General features: G+C 49.0%; 8 protein-coding genes across 8 annotated transcripts; 7 read left to right on the forward strand and 1 right to left on the reverse strand.

Annotated features, from left to right (window-relative positions):
• Nucleotides 1-892: 892 nt before the first annotated feature.
• BO83DRAFT_379564 (uncharacterized protein) lies at nucleotides 893-1,464 on the forward strand. The gene has a single exon (XM_025531535.1). The coding sequence runs from the start codon at nucleotides 1,087-1,089 to the stop codon at nucleotides 1,285-1,287; it is 201 nt and encodes a 66-aa protein (XP_025386611.1). The 5' UTR covers nucleotides 893-1,086; the 3' UTR covers nucleotides 1,288-1,464.
• A 362-nt stretch (nucleotides 1,465-1,826) lies between these two features.
• BO83DRAFT_340583 (aldehyde dehydrogenase) lies at nucleotides 1,827-3,722 on the forward strand. The gene is made up of 4 exons (XM_025528588.1): nucleotides 1,827-2,446; nucleotides 2,495-2,888; nucleotides 2,954-3,405; nucleotides 3,472-3,722. Exons 1-4 carry the CDS (start codon nucleotides 1,986-1,988, stop codon nucleotides 3,614-3,616), a joined length of 1,452 nt encoding a protein of 483 aa, XP_025386612.1. The 5' UTR covers nucleotides 1,827-1,985; the 3' UTR covers nucleotides 3,617-3,722.
• Nucleotides 3,723-5,157: 1,435 nt separating this feature from the next.
• BO83DRAFT_390036 (uncharacterized protein) lies at nucleotides 5,158-8,675 on the forward strand (the record flags this gene model as incomplete). Its single annotated transcript, XM_025532838.1, has 10 exons — nucleotides 5,158-5,379; nucleotides 5,428-5,689; nucleotides 5,753-5,847; nucleotides 5,962-6,428; nucleotides 6,567-6,630; nucleotides 6,696-6,932; nucleotides 7,306-7,931; nucleotides 8,176-8,350; nucleotides 8,408-8,509; nucleotides 8,562-8,675. 10 exons carry the CDS (start codon nucleotides 5,158-5,160, stop codon nucleotides 8,673-8,675), a joined length of 2,364 nt encoding a protein of 787 aa, XP_025386613.1.
• On the forward strand, nucleotides 8,519-9,203 carry BO83DRAFT_61160 (uncharacterized protein). Its single transcript, XM_025537478.1, has one exon. It carries the CDS (start codon nucleotides 8,692-8,694, stop codon nucleotides 9,058-9,060), a length of 369 nt encoding a protein of 122 aa, XP_025386614.1. The 5' UTR covers nucleotides 8,519-8,691; the 3' UTR covers nucleotides 9,061-9,203.
• A 24-nt stretch (nucleotides 9,204-9,227) lies between these two features.
• Nucleotides 9,228-10,477, forward strand: BO83DRAFT_399951 (KR-domain-containing protein; the record flags this gene model as incomplete). Its single annotated transcript, XM_025533367.1, has 7 exons — nucleotides 9,228-9,340; nucleotides 9,364-9,450; nucleotides 9,472-9,508; nucleotides 9,537-9,566; nucleotides 9,623-9,751; nucleotides 9,816-9,976; nucleotides 10,189-10,477. 7 exons carry the CDS (start codon nucleotides 9,228-9,230, stop codon nucleotides 10,475-10,477), a joined length of 846 nt encoding a protein of 281 aa, XP_025386615.1.
• A 2,029-nt stretch (nucleotides 10,478-12,506) lies between these two features.
• On the forward strand, nucleotides 12,507-14,952 carry osm1 (putative fumarate reductase Osm1). Its single transcript, XM_025531536.1, has 5 exons — nucleotides 12,507-12,576; nucleotides 12,643-12,711; nucleotides 12,800-13,037; nucleotides 13,104-14,560; nucleotides 14,632-14,952. The coding sequence occupies exons 1-5, from the start codon at nucleotides 12,537-12,539 to the stop codon at nucleotides 14,727-14,729; spliced, it is 1,902 nt and encodes a 633-aa protein (XP_025386616.1). The 5' UTR covers nucleotides 12,507-12,536; the 3' UTR covers nucleotides 14,730-14,952.
• Nucleotides 14,953-14,979: 27 nt separating this feature from the next.
• Nucleotides 14,980-16,577, reverse strand: BO83DRAFT_61191 (uncharacterized protein). The gene has a single exon (XM_025537479.1). It carries the CDS (start codon nucleotides 16,277-16,279, stop codon nucleotides 15,206-15,208), a length of 1,074 nt encoding a protein of 357 aa, XP_025386617.1. The 5' UTR covers nucleotides 16,280-16,577; the 3' UTR covers nucleotides 14,980-15,205.
• Nucleotides 16,578-18,376: 1,799 nt separating this feature from the next.
• Nucleotides 18,377-19,985, forward strand: BO83DRAFT_61547 (protein phosphatase 2A regulatory subunit CDC55). Its single transcript, XM_025537480.1, has 3 exons — nucleotides 18,377-19,161; nucleotides 19,231-19,796; nucleotides 19,857-19,985. Exons 1-3 carry the CDS (start codon nucleotides 18,480-18,482, stop codon nucleotides 19,878-19,880), a joined length of 1,272 nt encoding a protein of 423 aa, XP_025386618.1. The 5' UTR covers nucleotides 18,377-18,479; the 3' UTR covers nucleotides 19,881-19,985.
• The last annotated feature ends 903 nt before the right edge of the window (nucleotides 19,986-20,888 follow it).

The following is a 20,888-nucleotide window of genomic DNA, read 5'->3' on the forward strand; positions in this document are numbered from 1 at the left end:
TTGCGGGTGCCTCTTTTCCCACACAATCCACAAACTGGAATTTTTGGTTCTTTGAAACGCACCCGAAAAACCATTCACCAGTGCACGCTGATAGCCTCCATGGTGTGCTAAGCAAGTGGAGCCGGTCGTATGACTTGAGTCGGGGCGGTCCCAATGTGTGTCCACTCTGATGTTGACAGACAGACCACCCTCGTGGCAAGTAACAAGCCATCATTGGATTTGTAGACAGTAATACTGGTAGGCCGGATAGTATAGGTAATTCATTTGGCGACATATTCACCACGATTCCCGACTTGAGCTTCAATCCCACTTCATCAGGGTTATGCGAAGTAATTTCCAGCGTAATATCAGTTAATATAGATGCAATTTACCTTCAGCTAGTCTATTTCGCACTTGGCTCCAATGTATCGGGAACTCGGGATCCACGGCCTAGGAACCCTGGCTCCAAGTGTATTAATTGTGGCGAGCGTACGCAATGGGCGGTGATAGCGCCAGAGTGTTTCACTCTCCATCAAGTTGATAGTAGATCAGTGAAGATCCCCCCAGGCTTGGGGTAATTCGGAAGTTTAATTTCTGCTGTTGAATTGATTGATCTGCAATATCTTCTTCATCCCATAATCTGCAGTATCAAACAAGTTACTCAGAGCGATCGCGAATTCAATTGCACTCACTGTTGAGTGCGCATTCCGTGTTTCCGCGCAAGCGGATCAGGCGATGGCTGACGAAGGGTGAGGTGGGTATAGAAGAGCCTATCGGGAACCCTAAGGAACTCAGATGGGTATGTTCAGCCCCGTGCTCCTTGAAACTGGAGAACTGTGGTTTCAGCTCCTCCAATCATAATCGACTCTGCCTATTTGCAGTCATTCAGAAATTTTCACTCATCGCAGTAGTAATCGGCCAGACTGTCCCAGCTACTCCACTGCCCTGGATGAGGTGGTAATAATGACTCGCGATGAGGCATGTAGCACACACACTGGTCTTCGTCCAAAAAGGCTATTATAGTCCAGTCATCCAGGTATCGTTGAAGTTTCCTCTCTTCCAGCTTTCTTCCCGCTTCTCTTTCCGTTCCATGTCTGTTTGATCCAAATGCTTTTACTAGCCGAACCGCGGGTGGCTTTTTTTGATCGACAGCCGCCGGTTCCCAAAAGGGCCGAGCGTTACCTAAAGTCAACGATCAACCTCGGCGCTTCCGAGGAAAGGTACGTGGAAGGCAACAAGCAGTCTTGGATTTCCTCACGTCAGCGAGCACATGGCTTGCAATGCATAAAGTTGCGGCTATTGGAATAGTTTCCTCAATGGTCTCTTAAAAGTGGATTGGAGGGCCACCTTAACTGGCCCGGTATCAACAAGGTTCCATCCCTGTTCGTGTGCAGCACGCATGCATAACATTGATCGACTATATATGTAGTGAGATGAGTCTTAGCATTCTTAGCTGTCTAGTATTCATCACATCGGGGGTTTGGAGTAGGGAGTAATAGTAATGGTAGATAGTGACAAGTCGTAACTTGGATCTGCCGTGGCATGAAACCCGAGAGTACTCCGTAGAACCCCTATCTGAGAATTGGTCTCTTTCCGAGTTTATGCCCTTCACCCTCGCTGGAAAAGGTGGCACTCTCAACGTAGCGAGTTTCATATGTGTATAGGATAGTGATTTTAACTTTAGGGAGAATACATTGATCCTGGGAACAATCCTGAGGCAGTTGTCACACGTGGCTAGAGTGAGGGCTTCCCCCCCGCCGAGCTGGAAAGGTGGGGTCGTGTTTGTAGAATTGGCTTTGTTTGTGTAATCAATTGACTCCTCGGCTGACTCTCCCACCAAATGCAGGGTCTTCGATTGTGCTTCAGTCCTTCGAACGACATCTTACCTATTAATTCCGATTATTAACCCCCTGGCGGGATACCCCTATTGCTTGAATGTTTCGTTCGTGAACACATACTATCGTTTGTTTCTAGAAACCCGCGCCCATACATTGACAGAACCTACAATGGCTGTACCTCCCCGCCCCCCGGTGATCCCCTTGATCATCAACGGTCAAGAGGAATGCACGGGCTCTACCTTCGACGTCATTAGCCCCTATACCAACCAGACCTGCTGGACAACTGCATCAGCCTCGGCTCAAGATGCCATCCGCGCAGTTGAGGCCGCAGAGGCCGCTTTTCCTTCTTGGTCGCAAACAAAACCCACAGTTCGGCGTGATCTCCTGCTGAAGGCAGCCGACATTTTGGAGAGCCGCCTCGAGCAGAATGCCGAATATATGCGAACTGAGATGGGCGCAGATGTGGGTGCGTCACAACATTTTATCGTTCCACTCGGGATCCGCATGTTGAGGGATATCGCGGGGCGCATCACTTCCATTTGTGGTAGCGTCCCCGTTGTCGAAGAGGAGGGCCAAAGTGCCATGATCTACAAGGAGCCCATGGGGGTGATCCTCGGGATCGTGCCCTGGTATGTCCGCCACCATTCTTACATGTGAATTGTCTACTGACCTAGCAGGAATGCTCCATATGTGTTTGGAGTCCGTTCTGCAGCCTGTGCACTTGCGGCGGGCAACACGACTATCTTGAAATCCTCTGAGCTCTCTCCTTGCTCGTACTGGGCACTTGCGCGCGCTTTCCATGATGCAGGCCTACCTGCTGGTTGTCTGAATTTGGTATCATGCCGACCTCAGGATGCCCCCGAAGTAGTAAACGCTATGATCGAGCACCCGGCCGTGCGCAAGATCAATTTCACCGGCAGCACGGCCGTAGGCAGAAAGATTGCGGGCGCTTGTGGTCAGAATCTCAAGCCATGCTTGATGGAGTTGGGAGGCAAGAACAGCGCCATCGTCTGTGCAGATGCTGATATCAAGACTGCTGTAAAGGGAGTCCTTGCGGGCGCTTATCTGAACGTATGTAGCTCGCCCTTACACCATATGCTACCTTATTCTCACTTCCGATGACTGATTTTGCATAGTCTGGCCAAATCTGCATGGCAACTGATCGCATTCTTGTTCACTCCTCCATTGCACCCGTCTTCATCGAGGCGCTGAAGGAGGCACTCACATCCAGCGTAGACCCTGCGTCTCAGCCTCCGACTTTGGTGAACATGGCTTCGAAAGCACGAGTTAGCAATCTCGTCAAGGATGCCTTGGCAGGTGGAGCCCACTTGATCCACGGATCTGTAGACCAGGAATCAGCTCAATCAGGCAATGGCGTTCGGATGGCGCCTGTGCTCCTGGGTGGTGTCAATGAAAAGATGGCCGCTTGGCAAGAAGAGGCCTTTGCCTCCTTGGCAGCATGCATGATCGTTGAGAGCGATGAAGAGGCAATCAAGATCGCCAATGGTAGTGGCTATGGTTTGTCCGCGGCCGTCTTCACCGAAGATCTACGCAAGGGCCTGGCCATGGCCCGCAAGATCCAGTCAGGGTAAGCCATTATTCCTCTATCCGTCTGTGCTTTTAGAGAGATGCGAAAGTAGCTGATGTTCTGCAGTGCTGTCCATATCAACAGTATGACCATCCATGACGAAGCTGTCTTGCCGCACGGTGGAGTCAAGAACAGTGGATGGGGCCGGTTCAATGCATCCCAGGGCCTGGAGGAATTCCTGGTTACGAAGAGTGTAACGTGGATGGATTAATTGGAATTGCGGAACATTCCTCTACATACATACCAGCGTCAATTTAGCATAAAAAAACTCTGACTGCCTCGAGGGCATTATATGCAGAATGAAAGGCCTGAGGGTTCTCTAATATTCTCACCCGCATTCATAGATTCTCGAATAATTTTGCAATAATTATATTCTACTATAATAGCCTTTCGCCATTCTGACATGGGTTTCGATGGCCGTTGTAGAACTATTTGTGCCTACTTGCTCTCATCCATGTTTCAGTACTCCGATAGATGCAAGCCTGTCTTTTGACAGGTGATTAGGTTCTCTGGTTACTCACATACGAGGCGACCGACAAGTCTCACAAGTACTACCTGAGTGGCTTTTGATCATGTGCCACACGGCCAAAAGGTTGCTTTGTGAACCTCAAGCTCACCTTGTCTCCTTAAGTCAACCTTCAGCAGCCAAATACTGGCGAATACAGCACCAAACAGATATTAGAATAGCTTGAGGGATGCTGGCCCTCTTACCTTATGTTTTTGCTGACCTTACAGATTCACGTTCAGCTTATCCATAAATACTTCGCAGTCTTTTGTGATGTGCGTTCGGAAACCATCCCCTCCCGTTGATCGGGATTATAAAGTGAGTACTCTCTTTGATCATGTCACATACGTTTACTAAAGCCAGTTCCAATCACCTTCGTTGAGTAACTACAAGGCTGACATCCAGAGCAATCCCAGTCCAATCGAAAATATCACACGTCAGTCGCTAGTGTGACGCCTATGAAAAGCTCACTGTCAAAAAAGCATATCCGTTACCTATCACACCCTCGTGGGATGTCCCGCTGTGCTGGAAAATGCCACGAAAAAGTCCACGTACCATCACCTGGGCGAAGAAAAGCCACCAGATCGATTAATAAGTCTTTCGACAGCTTCATTTGCCAATTTCGGATTTGGACACTTGCCGGCAGCGAATACAACCTTATTGCGGCAGCTACAAAGCGTTTGGTGACATCAGGAACGTTCTATTCAGGTCCCTTTCGAACAGTTGGTGATAAGCCATGTAGCATATCACATCGTGAAAGAGCCGCGCAAAAGCTGCATTATCGTGCTACGTATACGAGTTACACAACTGGCCTGGAGTTCCATCCGACCCGGTATGTTACCTTGAGAACTGCATCTGTGTCGTCTCGCCCTGAAAGCACAGTGAGTGAGTAATCAGCCTGCAATCTCTGGATGCGAGACAGACAAGTAATCTTTTATTCATAGCTTCTCAAACTCATGGTGCTAACGTCATATCGCCTAGGGTACTTCCCTAGAAATATAACCACATGCACACTGCATGCTAGGTTGCGACAATTTCTACTCATATGCTGTGTGTAGTGACAAAGCTCGACGCCCAACCATAATCCCATTTACCCCCTGAGAATTCAATAAGGTCACACAATTAGTAGTACAAGTTCTTGATTGCTGAATATGGTGGCTGACGTTAATGGTATATTTCTCTGAAGCAAATTTAGCCAGAAAGACAGAGAGGTTTTCTCTAAATTGTCACATCATCGACTCCACTCAATGACGAAGAATATGCAAGCATCACATACAATCAGTGGAGACGATGAGAGAAATTATTTCACGTCGGGAAAGGAGATACCCCCGTCAACATTATCCGGCCTTAATGGAGATGACCCGGTTGCTCCCTGTGGGGAACGCACAACGAATGTGGACTTGCCAGACGTCTCGCGTCTTAAACCATCGGAGAGTGAACTATCAGGCTTATATACTCCAATTGCGGTAGTAGGTATGGCAATGAGGCTCCCTGGAGGCGTTCGCACAGGCGATTAGTTTTGGGATTGTTTGATGAAAGAAGACGGCCTCTGTGAGGTGCCGAAGAGCAGATATAACGTCGATTCATTTTATCATCCGACAAGAGAGCGCTCCACTCAAACAAAGTATGGTTATTTCCTGCAAGAAGACCCGGCCTATTTCGACGCCCAATTATTCTCCGTGCGAAACCATGAATCAACCCGAATGGATCCGCAACAGCGGCTCCTCCTGGAGCTGGTTTGGGAATGCCTCGAGAGCGCGGGAGAAACAGACTGGGAAGGTAAAGATATCGGCTGCTTTGTTGGTGTTTTTGGAGAAGAGACTGGTTAGGTCTTGCTCATAGAGATCCACAGACTGTCGACAGATATCATGCTCTGGGCACAGGCGATTATGTCTTGGCAAATTGTGTTCCTACAGATACGACTTCCGGGGTCCCAGGTACGTGATCAATCCAGAGCGAAGCTATTCGGCAATCACGAGTAACCTCTGGCTTTGTATTCAGCATGGCCATCAAAGCTGCTTGTTCATCCTCCCTGACTGCACTTCATGAAGCATAATGCCATTCCCTCTTCCATTGAGCACTTGCTTGTCAGGAGCGTTGGCGAATACATGGACGTTAATGTGGAAGTCAAACAGGAAACTGGTAACTTCCTAGCTGGGAATGCAACTGCCATGTTTGAAGACAATGTAGTACTTTCTATGAGGCGTGGGATGCACTTCTCACATGGCAGTGAGGGAAATACAAGTCCCATCCCACTTGTGGTTCAGGTTCAATGGAGGCCTAACATTGATTTTCAGCCGCCTCAGGTGTTGCTCCCACACTTTGAGATGTCCAAATCCCTAGTGGATATCCTACACAAAACGAACGGAATTGCAGGGATGTACATCTTACAGACAGTCGAGAAGATCAAGCATATTCAGCCACAAGCCTCGCATTTATCCAAGTGGAAAGATTGGCTTTTGACGAAAGAAGCTAATATATACAACGATGCTCAGATATTAGGTTCCTATCGTGACAGGTGGGCTCCAATGTCGACCGTGGGAGGCCATCATTGAAGATCTACGCTCGGAACTGGTACATGAAGAGGACCCCATGATCCTGGTTATCTGCATGGAACAGATTTATACAAACTGCGAAGACATTATGGCTAATAAAGTCACTGCGCTGGACCTACTCAACAACAACAATCTGATGGGGCAATGCTACGCTTGGGGTCAGAAGTATGTTGACTGGAGTCATTTCTTGACCCTACTCTGCCATTCAAAACCAGGGTTACGTATCTTAGAGATCGGTTGGGGGCACTGGAGCGGCCACCGCAGCCGCATTGCGTACATTATACAACTTGGGAGTGCCCATGTACTCCAATTACATGCTCACTGATATAGCGCCCAACTCCCTTGAGGAAGCTCGTAGCAGATTTGAATCTTACAAAAACATGCAACATGTGACTTTGGACATAAGACGTGATCCTCTGGAACAAGGCTTCGCAGAATCCGCATTCGATCTCATTATCGCATCCAATGTGAGACTTCTTTGTGGGAAAGAGCACGGGGTCACTAGCATACTATGCAGGTCCTCTGTACAACTCCAAGCTTGACACGTTCGTTGGAACATAATAGGAAGCTGCTTTCTCCAAATTGGTACTTTCTTCTTCATGAGCTGCACTCAGGTAGAGGCCTCTTGAAGAATTTCTGGTTATCAGTTCTGTGCTAAACGTCTGGAGTAGAAGCACTGTATACCGATTATATTATGGTAAGCGTTCACATGACGTACTATGCTTGGATTGATCTCTCCGCCTGCTGTTCAGATGAACGAGACATATCGTTTTGGTCCTCTGGTTAGCGCGGTGACAGGTTATTATATCCATATGTACATCTTCTGACTCATCTTGATAGGGAGCGTTACCTTCGTGGTGGATAAGTGAGGACAGACGACGCGATGGGCATTACATGATCCTAGAGGGACGGAATCAAGAGCTACATGATGCTGGCTTCACTGGGACTGACATCATACGAGACGACTTTGATGCGCCTTACCGATCTTCAGCAACCATAATAACGAGGCTTATAGCCGGCTCAACAATCAAACCATCTATTTCGTTGCTAATTACCGACCGACAGTCCCCAGGTAACTGGGCGAATACTGTTCATTCTAGGCTCACAGACCTAGGGTATATGGTGGAATGGACTACCTTGGCTGATCCACCAACTAATAAGAAGTGCATTACAGTCTTGCTTGACCAGGAGGTCCCGTTTCTTTTCGAATTGACAGATAGTGATTTCCATGCTCTAAGGGATTATTCAGCACAGATCAATCAGTGTGTCACACTATGGGTTACGAAGAGCACGCAAGTCACTAGTGAAGACCCGAACTTCGGTCTTGGGCAAGGCTTTGTGCGATCTGTGAGACAAGAGCTGATGATTGGTATATACATGCTTGAGGTTGAGTCATTTGAGCAAAATGCTGCAAGTGCACTAGGGAAGATTGTCCAAAAAAGTCTTACAGTTCAAGGATGTGGCAGGTAACTATCTGAATTACGTATCTGCCTTCCATGAGAATACCATATACACTAGTCGATGTTATTGGCCACCCGGGGATCAGAAAGCATTCCAAAGTCGAAGGAAGATATCCCCAAGAAGATACACGTCGGTAAGGCTGGCCTCCTTGACAGTCTGAAGTGGTTAGAATATCGCGAAGAGAACTTGGGTGAACTTGGGTGATGATGAGATTGAGGTTTACCGACAGTATGTTGGTTTGAATTACAGATTTTGTGCTCCTCAGCGCGTATACCGCTGGCTTATAGCTAACAGCTCCTACGATATCCTGGCCGCTTTGGGCTACGTTGGGAGCACAAGTGAGCTGGGCCTAGAGGGAAGTGGAACCGTTCGGCGAGCTGGCAAGCATGTCACCGACCTTGTGGCTGGTGATGAAGTGTCAGTGGTGAGTCCTGGAATCCTTCGCACACATTCTGTCATCAATAAGAAACACTGTAGAAAGCTGCTCAGCGGGCTGTCGATGAAATATGCAGCAGGCATGGCGCTGGCATACTTAACAGCAATTTACTCGCTGGACTACGTGGGACAGGTTCAGAAGGATCAGGTATGCCCTGTTTTGATCTTGCATGATATGACTGCTTGATAATAGTACATAGACTGTTCGCATTCACTCTGCATGTGGGGGTGTCCGTCTAGCCGCTATTCAAATATGCAAGATACGTGGTGCCAAAGTATCTAAGGCGAGAAGCATTACTCCCCGTCTTTCCTAACGAATGAGAACAATCTATGCAACTGTTGGAACTCAACTGGAAAGGGAACTATCTCGTGCATAATTTGGGCATCCACTCTTCCCATGTATTTGCTTCCAGGAGCACAAGCTTTCTTCACTCCGTATTGGAAGCAACAGGTGGACGCGGCGTGAATATTGTTCAGAATTCGCTCGCTGGACCCTTGCTGCATGCCTCGTGGGCGTGCGTTGCCCCATTTGGAAGGATGGTTGAAAGTAGGGAAGCGGGACTTTCTCCTAAACGGCATGCTCACTCTGAAGCCATTTATCCGAAACCGTGCCTTTCTTGGTGTCGACCTGCTCCAGATAATCTTGAGAATGGGGTGATATATGGCAAGTCAGTATTCCGAGCATCAGACCGTCATTGATTTGCAGGCTAGTACCTCAGACAGCGTAATTTATAAATTCACGGCATTATATACCCAGGGCGATATCCCTCCCATTTACCCGGTCACAGTGTTTGAAGCCAGCGACATAGTAGAAGCCTTCCGGTATATGCAGCAAGGCAACCATATGGAAAAAAATAGTAGTAAGAATGCCTGACAATTCTAACCAGCTGTCCAGCTCGATAATAGAAAGGTCGGTGTCATTTCACCCGAATGCATCCTACCTTCTGGTTGGTGGGCTGGGAGGATTGGGACGAGCAGTGTCCGTATGGATGGTAGAGAGAGAGGGGCACGTCACCTAGTGTTTCTTTCTCGAAACGCAGGATTTGCTGAGGACGATAAGGAGTTTATATGCGAGCTCGAGGCTGCAGGGTGCCATGTGCAATGTGTCAGGGGTAGTGTGGCAAGCCTTGCGGACCTTCAAAACGCCGTTACGATATGCAAATCGCCCTTTGAAGGGAGTCCTGCAAATGTCACTGTGCTTGAAAGTGAGTTCTGGCCATCAAGGTGATAATGGAAAGCGCACTGATTACTCTATGTATAGGATGGCGTCCTTGCCGGAATGAGCTATGAGGATTGCCAGGCATCAATGGCCCCCAAGGTCCAGGGTACATGGAACTTGCACGAGGCGGTCGCAAGGGAAGATTTGGACTTCTTCGTTCTATTTAGCTCTGTAGTTGGACGTTGTGGCAATGCCGGGCAGACCAACTACGCAGCTGCAAACACGTTCCTTGAAGGGTTTCTCACGATACCGTCGCCAGCTTGGTCTGCCATCCTCAGTCTTGGTGCTAGGAGCCGTTGGCGAAGTCGGCCTGATCAGCCGACAGCCAAAACTCCTACAGTCAATGTTGGCACGTGGCTTTTGGATGAGGATGAGGTCTGAGGGGCTTGGAGATATGTATCATGCGATCCCATGATCCGATCGCCACTGATCCCGGAACTCAGACATCATCGTCCGTCATAATTGGACTTGGATATACCAGACCACTTTCCGACACGTCGGTCGTCTTTTATGGCATGGTCAGGACGCTCGATTTGCGCCTTACGCAAATATCGATTTTTCTTCCTCTGAGCAGCGACCCGGTGAATCCAGTAGCAACATTCTCAGAGTTTTGGCCCTCCGAGCAGACCAAATATCATGCTCACAGAAGAATCTCGCAGCCTTATTATACAGGAAACCGTTCGCTTGATTTCCTCGTCACTCATCGGATCGCAGGATCTCGACGAAGGACAGAAATGGGGGATGCCAATTGATTCCCTTGCTTCACTCGAAATCAAGAGCTGGGTGCGGCGGAATATGAATATCGATGTTAGTGTGGCTGAGTTTGCTGAATCGCAAACGGTTGGAGGGCTGGAGCTCATGACTGCAGATCGCATGGTAGCGCATTACAAGGCTTGAGAATCCGAGTAGTAGTGTGCTTGATGAAGGGACAGCAGAGATGTCTAGCGAGGTAGTGGACTAGTAGAGGTGAGTTATGGAACAAATTAGTTTGTCTAGATTGTTATAGTCTAAATGGCTACTACTACGCCATCATACTCTTAGCTCAACGATGTTATATTAATAGGAATATTCGAGTATAAATGGTGCATATATTCCTCTGTGCAAAAAGCAAACCCGAAAATACAACTACTTTTCGGTGTATCTAATTGCCAATAATAACCCCGAGAGTATCTTCATGCTCAGAAGCTAACTGAATCTCTCGGAGTATCTATTCCCGAACCTTCACACACACTCTCTTTTTCTCTCGCCCGTCCGTCCGTCAAACCCGTACTGACCAGTTACATACATACATAAACACATACATAACAATACGACACTAATAGAACAAACCTCAGATTTAAAATGTATTAAGCAGTAGTAGTGAAACTTAGCCTAGTAGACAGCTAAACAAGATGCATGCAGAATGCCACTTCCTAACATAAAATAAAAGAAAGAAGGGAGTGACGGCAATCGAACCTTCCCAAAAAGGCAAGTTCAATAAACGACGGGATCTACGTCATTACGTAGTTTGAGTCGTCGGAATTTCAATCACGGGATGCTGATTGGTGGGAATGCGAGGTGGTGGTCAATTGCCGGGGTGTCAGGTGACGGGTGAGAGGATCGGTTGTTGGTTATGTGGGGGAAGTACTCTGTATGTTTGTATTATGTATGTATGTGTTGTTGTGCTGAGGCTTGTTTATAGTAGACTTATGTAGCATTATGTTCTTCAGGGGCTATACTGAGTAAGTGAGTAAATGGTGTAGTGAGTTGGAGTTTATGGGCTGATCTGAGATCATGGTCGGGGGTGTGGTGTGACGATGAATGGTAGATGGGGTTCTGGGTCTCGGTCCGAGGTAAGTACTCGAGGCAGGCTGGCACCTGGGGTAACATTGCATTCTTCAGGGTGTCTAGTACCCTGTCTTTGTTTGTATGGGTGTATGTTATGTATGGGGGTATTTTTGATACTTAGTAAATAGGGTGTATTAATAGTTAGTAGGTAGATAGATAGATAGTATGGAACTCATTGATGGTAGGTATATTTATTCCTGTCGTGAATATATATATACATATATGTATTGTGAGACCAAGACAATAATATCTTTCAAGGGAGGAGCTACATTCAATTCACTACATAGATACTAATTCGATCATGGATAGTTTGACCTATCCTCTCAAAATTGAGACGAAATCTGAATCCGGGGTGAGAGTTTTTAATCCAAGAGCATGACGTGCCGCGCTGACTTAAGCCTACGATTTCATTTGTTGAGAGGTTAACTTCTGGATTTCCAGGCATGTGAAAGTCAGGGAGAGAGTAAAGTTCCATCTTTTCTTTTTGCCATCAAAGTAGTAAGTAATAGTATGTCATGGGAAGACACCGCAGGGGTCAGCTCGCAGCTCCTGGTGACGGACACTTCTGCATGTGATGGTCCCTGGAAAACTCACTAGTATTTTCTCAAAGACAGGGGAGGAGATCAAATGTCTACTGTCTACTTATTATTCTTTATAAACTAGTTATAGAACCCGTCATTCAGTCAATCATAAAGCACAGGCCAGACAGACAGACAGACAGACAAGAGAAAGGACCCATCGAATCCACTTTAGAATATTTTGAGGGAATCTCAAAAAGTAGAAGGAACATTACCGGACCGGAAATGGGAGAGAAGATAGAAAATAAGAGGAAGGGGGGTCATAGAACGGTAATCGTACGGTACATACCAAGTTGGAATTGAATGGGGGAAGATGAGCCTCGGCCGAGTGAGCAACTCTCTTCTCCCCCGTCGGCTTCTGAATGCCTGGCTCTCTCTTTCTTCCCCCGGATCTCCTGCTGCTTAAAGATCTACTTGCTCCTACCTGCTCTTTGACCCTTTAAACTCCTCTTCTCTCATCTCTTTTCCCCCCATATTTATCTTCTGTTTTCTCTTTCCTCATCTCTTTTTTTCTTCCTCCCCCTCTCCTCCTACATCTTCCTTTCACAACGATGGCAACCGCCCCTAGAGTAATTGTTGTCGGCGGTGGACGTGAGTTGATCTTCACCGCCAGGAAATAGCTTTCCCCGCATTGCTGACCATTGCCTCGTCTCTCAGTGTCCGGGCTTAGTGCCGCCCACACCGTCTACCTTAACGGTGGAAATGTTCTCGTTCTAGACAAGCAGGGTATGTTTACAACCCCCCAAGATTCCTGCGATAATTGCAGTCGCATTATTCTTGTTTTTATTAAGGACCTGGGATCTGACCCAAACAGCCTTCTTTGGTGGCAACTCCACCAAGGCCACTTCCGGCATCAACGGCGCCTTGACGCGCACCCAGGTCGACTTGGGCATCGCCGACAGCGTCAAGCAATTCTACGATGATACACTTAAGTCCGCCAGAGATAAGGCTCGTCCCGAGCTGATCAAGGTCCTCACATACAAGTCCGCGGCTGCCGTCGAGTGGTTGCAGGATGTCTTCAACCTCGATCTCACCCTTGTTTCTCGGCTAGGGTAAGTATTGCGCTTTCCTTGTTCATCTAAACTTTTGGTCGCGCAAACCCATGCTGATTATTGCAGCGGTCACTCCCAGCCCCGTACGCATCGTGGCCACGATGCCAAGTTCCCCGGAATGGCCATCACATACGCCCTCATGCAGCGGTTAGAAGAGCTCACCGAGGCTGAGCCCGACCGTGTGCAGATCCTCAAGAAGGCCCGTGTGACCTCCATCAACAAGTCCGGAAACAATGTCACGGGTGTTACCTACGAGTACGATGGCGAGACGCATACTGCTGAGGGTGTGGTCGTTCTGGCCACTGGTGGTTACGCCGCTGACTTTGGCGATGGCTCGCTCCTGAAGCAGCACCGCCCCGACACCTTCGGTCTGTCCAGCACCAACGGCACTCACGCCACTGGTGATGGTCAGAAGATGCTGATGGAGATCGGCGCCAACGGCATTGACATGGATAAGGTTCAGGTGCACCCCACGGGTCTTGTCGACCCCAAGGACCCCACCGCCAAGTTCAAGTTCCTGGCTGCTGAAGCCCTGCGTGGTGAGGGTGGTCTCCTCCTCAACTCGGACGGCCAGCGGTTCTCCGATGAACTGGGTCACCGGGACTACGTCTCGGGACAGATGTGGAAGGAGAAGGAGAAGGGCAAGTGGCCCATCCGCCTCATCCTCAACAGCAAGGCATCCAATGTCCTGGACTTCCACACCCGCCACTACTCCGGCCGTGGTTTGATGAAGAAGATGACCGGCAAGGAGCTTGCCAAGGAGATCGGTTGCGGCGAGGCTGCCCTCAAGAAGACCTTCGACGACTACAACCTGATCGCCGAGGGCAAGAAGAAGGACCCTTGGAACAAGCGTTTCTTCCACAACCTGCCCTTCAGCATCGATGACGACTTCCACGTGGCTCTGATGGAGCCTGTCCTGCACTTCACCATGGGTGGTATTGAGATCAACGAGCACGCCCAGGTTCTCAACTCCGAGAAGGAAGCCTTCGATGGCCTCTACGCCTGCGGTGAGCTGGCTGGTGGTGTCCACGGTGCCAACCGTCTGGGTGGTTCTTCCCTGCTGGGCTGTGTCGTGTACGGTCGCGTTGCAGGTGACAGCGCTAGCCAATACCTCTTCCAGAAGCTGCTTTCCGGCGGTGCCTCCACGGCCGCCCAGCGTCTGGGCCAGATCTCCCTGCACATCGACCCATCCACCCCTGGAAAGATCTCCGTCGAATGGGGCGGCTCCGGTGCCGCTGGCGGCCAGGTCGCTGCCGGGGCTGGAACCCCCGCTGCCGCGGCCCAGGGCGCCAAGTCGGCTGCCACCCCTGCCGGTGCCGCTGAGACAGCCAAGCCCAAGGAGCCCGCCAAGTTCAGCATTCCCGAGAAGGAATACTCGATGGAGGAGATCGCCAAGCACAACAAGAAGGACGACCTGTGGATTGTCGTCAAGGGTGTCGTGCTGGACGTGACCAACTGGCTCGACGAGCACCCCGGTGGAGCTAACGCTCTCTTCAACTTCATGGGCCGCGATGCCACAGAAGGTATGTCTTCCATAACTTTATCCCATCCCGTCACCAATTTATATATACTAAATTCACCCCCTCTATTACAGAGTTCGCCATGCTCCACGATGACGAGGTCATTCCCAAGTACGCCGGTCACATTGTGATCGGCCGTGTCAAGGGCCAGACCCCTAGCCTTGAGCTGTAAAACATTTCCATGAAAAATTAGAATCGGAGATATACACGTTGGAGAAAGAGGAAGTAACCTGGAAGAGATCACATACCCATTTTTGTCTTTTATTTATTTGTCGAGCATGTTCATGTCTACACGTCCCTTGGTGATGATGAATAGTTTTTTTCCAGGAGTCACTCTGTCTAGTCACTCTGTCTTTAGTATGTAAGATACAATCTTAGTCAATTGTTCTTAGACATAACTAGCCACTAGCCACTAGTTAGTAGATATTGTAAGTCATTAGTAATGATAGTAGCACATAAACTACTTAGTTAATAGTAGCTGTAATGATACCAGTACTAGTATATCATGATCAGTGAAGATCGAATAGAACATGTGTGTATATGTATATATATCCTAGCGGCAGGGATCATTTATCCAATCCGATCATTATAATACAATATATCAATCAACATATGAATAAGCCGGGAGTCGTCCTCGGCAAATCCGGGTCATTGCTGCATGTGCCTCAAGATCATCTTCAGACGTCGCACGGCAGGCCCCTCCTCCGTGCTTCCGGACTCCCTATTGGATTCCAGTTCCTTGGCCGCAGCCTCTAGCGTAGGGCGCAGGTAGCCCCAGACTTCGTCGTGGTATCGGTCCTCGACAGTCAGCCAGTCCGCTGCGCCGGGGAGACCCGTCAGCACGGTGTCTCGCAGAGTGGCTACGTCGGAATGACTTTCTGGTGGGAGGGTGTCTAGAAAGTCGCCAATGTCTGGGACTAGACTGCGGGATGTCAATGTATTATTGCCGGACGATGTCGGGGGTGTAAGACGACGGAACGACTCGATCATTTCTTTGTCTTCAGCCGTGAGTTGCATTGGTAGCAGCTCTGTTTCGACTATCTCGGTGGGCTCGTCGGCTGTGGGAGGGAATTCGGGATCGAAGGTCTGGTCTGAGAGGAGGGATACGACTGCGTCGCCGTCGGATGGGAGGAGAGAGGGTCGGTCGGGTAGGAATCTTTGTTCGAGTGTGATTGGATTAGTTGAATCGCTGGAGAGCAGGTCCGTTGATGTATTAACTCTTGCTTTTCCTTTTCCTTTCCCCTTGGTAGTGGTTTCGCCCGCGCTTAGACCTGCAATAAAGCTGTCATTGTTTCCAACAAGGGATTCCGCGCCGTAAGTACGCTGAAATTCATCTTCCGAGAGTGGAGGAAGCTGGAACCCTCCCTGTTGCGTAGTAGAAGATGAGCGAAATGTTTCCGCAGGGGTTGGTATTGAAGAATGCCCAGTCGAGGAAGAGGCAGAAGTACCAGTAGAAGTATCTGTGTACTGCTGGGCTGCGGCTAGCGCCGAGTGCGACGATGAGTGCCCGGCCTTACCGCTGCCCGCCAGCAGTTGAGCGGAATCTGCGGACGAGCCAGGGGCAGAAAAAACATTCTTTGCGAGCCCAGAAGCTGAGTTTTGGATTCGAGTAGTTAGAGAAGGACTTTCCGGGCGTTCATTGCTACCTTGGGAGGAACTGGTCTCGTTGCGGTGAGTGTTTGCGACCTTGTCGTCACTGCCCCGCTTCTTCTGGTCGGACATGGCGGGCGGGGAGAGTCAGTGCTACTTGCCAGTGAGGTACAGGACCAGGTCGCCAAAACAACATTAAGACAAGTACAAACAATTCAAAAAAGAAGTTCCAGATTGAGTAGAAAAAGAAAAGATAAGAGAGGCTAGTTAATTTTTTACTGTCGATATTCCGGACGAGAATGATTAGTTGTTCGGCCCAAGGGAGTCGGGATCCGTAGGAAGGCGTGCATGTGAAGAGCCTCAGGCCAGAAAGGTGCGGGAGTCCTGAGATTCCAGGCAACGCGGCAGGAACCATCGAAGCTGCTGCAACGGTTTTAAGTATGAAGAATGAGTGGTAGAGACTGGGTTGAGGAGGGTTAATTCTTCAATATGAAGATATTTCTCGCATTTCTGGCTCCTGTGTATATATGATCCGACCGAGATCCACCTACTACCAACTTACCAGTGAACCCCTCAATCCTTTGTTGGCCTCAATAGTGGTCAGTAGTATATCTTGTTAGGCGAGCTTCATGCTGGATCAACAAAAAGGCAACCGCCAGGACAATCTTGTTCCCTGAAGATGAGGGAGACCAGGTCAATTATGGATTGAATTTTCGACTGCCCTTTCTTCAACCCAGAAGAAGGTCCTTCATGGAGGAGTATGGCATGCATAATACAATGGATGCAGATAAGAAGAAGCAGAAGAACAACCACAATGGGTTGCAATGGAGGGGACAGTGGTTGATGTCAGCGCCCGGCACAGTTAGGTTAGGTTAACTAGTACGGAGGAGTTAACTAAGGTTGGGTTGAATGCTGCGTGTGGGTTTACGGGCAGCCACTTTGCTCCCCACCACCGATTGAACGGGTCTTGCCAAACCACCGCCTCACCTCAACCACCACCACATCAGTTCTCTCTCTCTCTCTCTCTCTTTCCCTCTCCTCCACCACTTCTCCTCCATCTCGCTCCATCATCGTCATCCTCTTCTCCCTCCCACTTTACCCGCCCTCAACTACTCTTCCCCTCCACCCCCTCTCTCTCCCCCCTCCTTCTTTCTACCCTTTCAAACCGACCGTCGTCTTTTAATACGGCTGGTCTGTGCTTGTCTTTGGGTTTTCCATTATTATTAGACACTAACACAAACACAACCCACTTATTCAAATCCTCAAGAAGAGAAGGGTGTCTCTTCCCGACTCCAAAGTCACAAACCAAAAAGACCAAAAACAAAATTCCTCTCTCCCCACCCCCACCATTTAACCATACTCTCCTCCTCCTCTTCTTCTTATCCTGATCAGCTCCTGGCTGTCAATCATTCGTCTTCTCCAGTCTGCAAGTGACTCAGCCCGGTTCTCCGCCTCTCACGTTGCTGTCGGACGTTGCGGCCTTGCTTCCTTCCTCCCCCATCTCCGCCTCTGCCATTCCCTAGTCGGATATTCCAGACCTTCCTTGTTTCCACTTGGGGCTCACTCCGATCTCGATTCCTCGCCGCCTGTCCGTCATTCCCACCGCTACCCCTCTTCTTCTCGCTTCGATCGAAATTAGACAGTCGTGTGGAAAAAAAAAAGTTCTCTTCAGCTCGAATCTTTCGCAGCACGAAATCGCTATCTGCAGACCCCGCCTTAGCCGTCGCAAAAGAGATCCTCAATTTGCGGCCCCCTAGACCCTTCCTTTCTTGGTCGCTGATAGACAACCCCGACAAAGGGTAATTGCAAAAGAAAATGGTAGACCGGGAACCAGGTACCCCTACCTGGAAGTTCACCCAGTGAGTAGAATCCCTTGCATGTCTGTGCTGCAGTGGTGCTAGTTGTTTCCGGCGGATGCGCCGACTCTCGATCTTTGTTGTGTTTTCTTCTACATTCGGGTGAGGATCGAGTGGGTGTCGGGATATTGTGGGGGAACTGCGATGTCCGCCCGTTCTCGAGGAAATGACTTGCCCGCAGTATCCGATTCGTGCTAATTATTATCTAGATGTTTTGGTGACAAGGGAGACGTGGAAGATATTACGGAAGGTATGTCTAAACACCTCATATTGCTGAATATCGAGCTCCCGCTCTACAACCCCGCACCATATCCCTTCAGAGCCGGCTAACATAGCTCGCTCGCTCGCTCGCCAGCGGATATCATCTCAACCGTCGAGTTTGACCACACCGGAAACTACCTAGCTACGGGTGACAAGGGAGGACGAGTGGTGTTATTCGAGAGAAACGAAACGGTAGCAATGCCCTCGCCTTCTCTATGTCCTCAGGACAGACGTTTCTAACAGTCTGTCAGAAAAAAACCTGCGAATATAAATTTCACACCGAATTTCAATCGCACGAGCCGGAGTTTGACTACCTGAAATCTTTGGAGATCGAAGAGAAGATCAACAAAATCAAGTGGTGCAGACGGCAAAATGCCTCCCACTTCCTCCTCTCGACCAACGATAAGACAATAAAGCTTTGGAAAGTCTTTGACAAGTCATTGAAGGTTGTCGCAGAGAACAACCTCTCGAGTGAACTGACTCCTGCGGGTGTCGGTGGTGGAGGGGCTCCCCGTGCGCCCCGTGTATCGTTCAAGGATCCCTCGATGCTGAAGCTGCCCCGCATGACACACCATGACACGGTTGTAGCGGCTGTACCTCGGCGGACGTACGCTAACGCACACGCATACCACATTAACAGCATCTCCGTCAACAGTGATGGCGAGACGTTTATCAGCAGCGACGATCTTCGGATCAACCTCTGGAACCTTAATATTCAGGATCAGAGCTTTAACATTGTGGACATTAAACCTGCGAACATGGAGGAGCTCACGGAAGTTATCACGGCTGCAGAGTTCCACCCGCAAAGTTGCAACTGGTTCATGTATGCCAGTTCCAAGGGCACAATCAAGCTTGCCGACATGCGGCAGCGAGCATTGTGCGATGAACATTCCAAGCGTACGTGGTTTTTTTTTTTTTTTTTACTTTGGCAAGACACCCTCCTCTGACATGGCTTCCTTCGTATAGTCTTCGAGCAAGAAGAGGATGCCTCCTCCCGTTCCTTCTTTTCAGAGATCATATCATCCATTTCCGACGTCCGGTTTTCACATGACGGTCGCTACATTGTGTCCAGGGATTACTTGACCGTCAAGATCTGGGATGTCAACATGGAAAAGCAACCCGTCAAGACGATCCCCATCCACGAGCACTTGCGACCGCGGTTGTGTGACACATACGAGAATGACAGCATTTTCGACAAGTTCGAGGTTGTTTTCTCGGGCGATGCGGAGAACGTGATGACTGGAAGTTACAACAACAACTTCATGATCTACCCCACCGACCCTAGCAAGGAGACGGAGATCGTACTGCAGGCGGATAAGTCTGCTTTTAAGGCGAAGAAGGTTGGCGTCCCCACGCCGATGAACAAGGGTGCAAATGGAAAGAAGAATGGGTCCAGAGCAGGCAGCCCTGTTGGCGTCGGCGGGCGCATGAAGAAGGAGACCGATGCGGATCAAATCGACTTTAACAAGAAGATCCTGCACATGAGCTGGCATCCTTATGAGGATAGTATTGCCATTGCTGCTACAAATAACGTACGTTTGCCCCGCCTTCCGATAAGATGCGGACATCTACTGACTCTAATGCGTGTACAGCTGTTTGTCTTCTCTGCGTTGTAAGTATGTGACAAAGTGGCCATATATTTTTAATGGACAAACATGTCATTATGTGATTCAAAGATAAGACAGGTATAAGACAATTAAGGTTCCCTAGCAGCAGCAGTCGCAAATCCAAAATTAAGTTGCCAGTTCCGGTTAAGCAATCCATTTCTTGTGCTGATTCCTGTTGGAGTTGATTGTGAAGTGCTTCGTCGTTCCCCTGTTCCTCTTTTAGCCCATTTTACTTCTTCTCTCCATCCTTGGACGAGGTGTCCGTTCTATCCTGTCTGTTTCGAGGAATATTGTGATGTTCTGTGGTCTTTTGGGGAGGCGTTTAGTGGGAACTTGATATAGAGAAAGACAACGTGGAGCCTGCAGAGGATATTCTAGTCCATTTGGCTGCCCGACGCCTGTCGAACTAATATGCTGTTGTGACGAGGCCATGGTCTCTGTTACCTATTGGGGAGGCGTCGGGGCGATTTGAGTGCTTATGGCGTGATGAATCCACATCCGGTGTCACTGGAGCAAGACTCCAAATGGCCCGGACTCGATGGTGATATTACTACATTAGTGCCCCTGAGTAGATACTGAATCTATAGGAAGTTTGAGAGTTCGTTACTTAGCAGCAGCAGCAGCAGCAGCAGCAGTATTTCTTTATTTAATATTGATAGTATATCTAGTATAGTGGGTGAGTGATGCGAAGTACTGTGTAGGCGAAAATCTGGAGACAACCCCAAAAATCAAAATTTTCCACACAACTTGTTACACAGACAAAGTCTTGCATAAATATTATGCTTTATATCGGACCTATTTGCAGTCGAACATACCTGATGCGGAGTAAAACCCTACAGCTCACTGCCACACAGCAGTTACTAAGGTTCAACTCGGACCGTCTCCAATTTTGTGTTACCCAGAGTTTAGACAGGCAGACCGTCAGTCAATGACGTCGGGGCCACATCCACGGGGATGCATCACTGTCGGGCCAATCAGCTTGCAGTGACTGTCGCGACCGGAAAATCATGGACCCGA

Source organism: Aspergillus eucalypticola (assembly GCF_003184535.1).
Source record: "Aspergillus eucalypticola CBS 122712 chromosome Unknown BO83scaffold_17, whole genome shotgun sequence".
NCBI classification, from domain to species: domain Eukaryota; kingdom Fungi; phylum Ascomycota; class Eurotiomycetes; order Eurotiales; family Aspergillaceae; genus Aspergillus; species Aspergillus eucalypticola.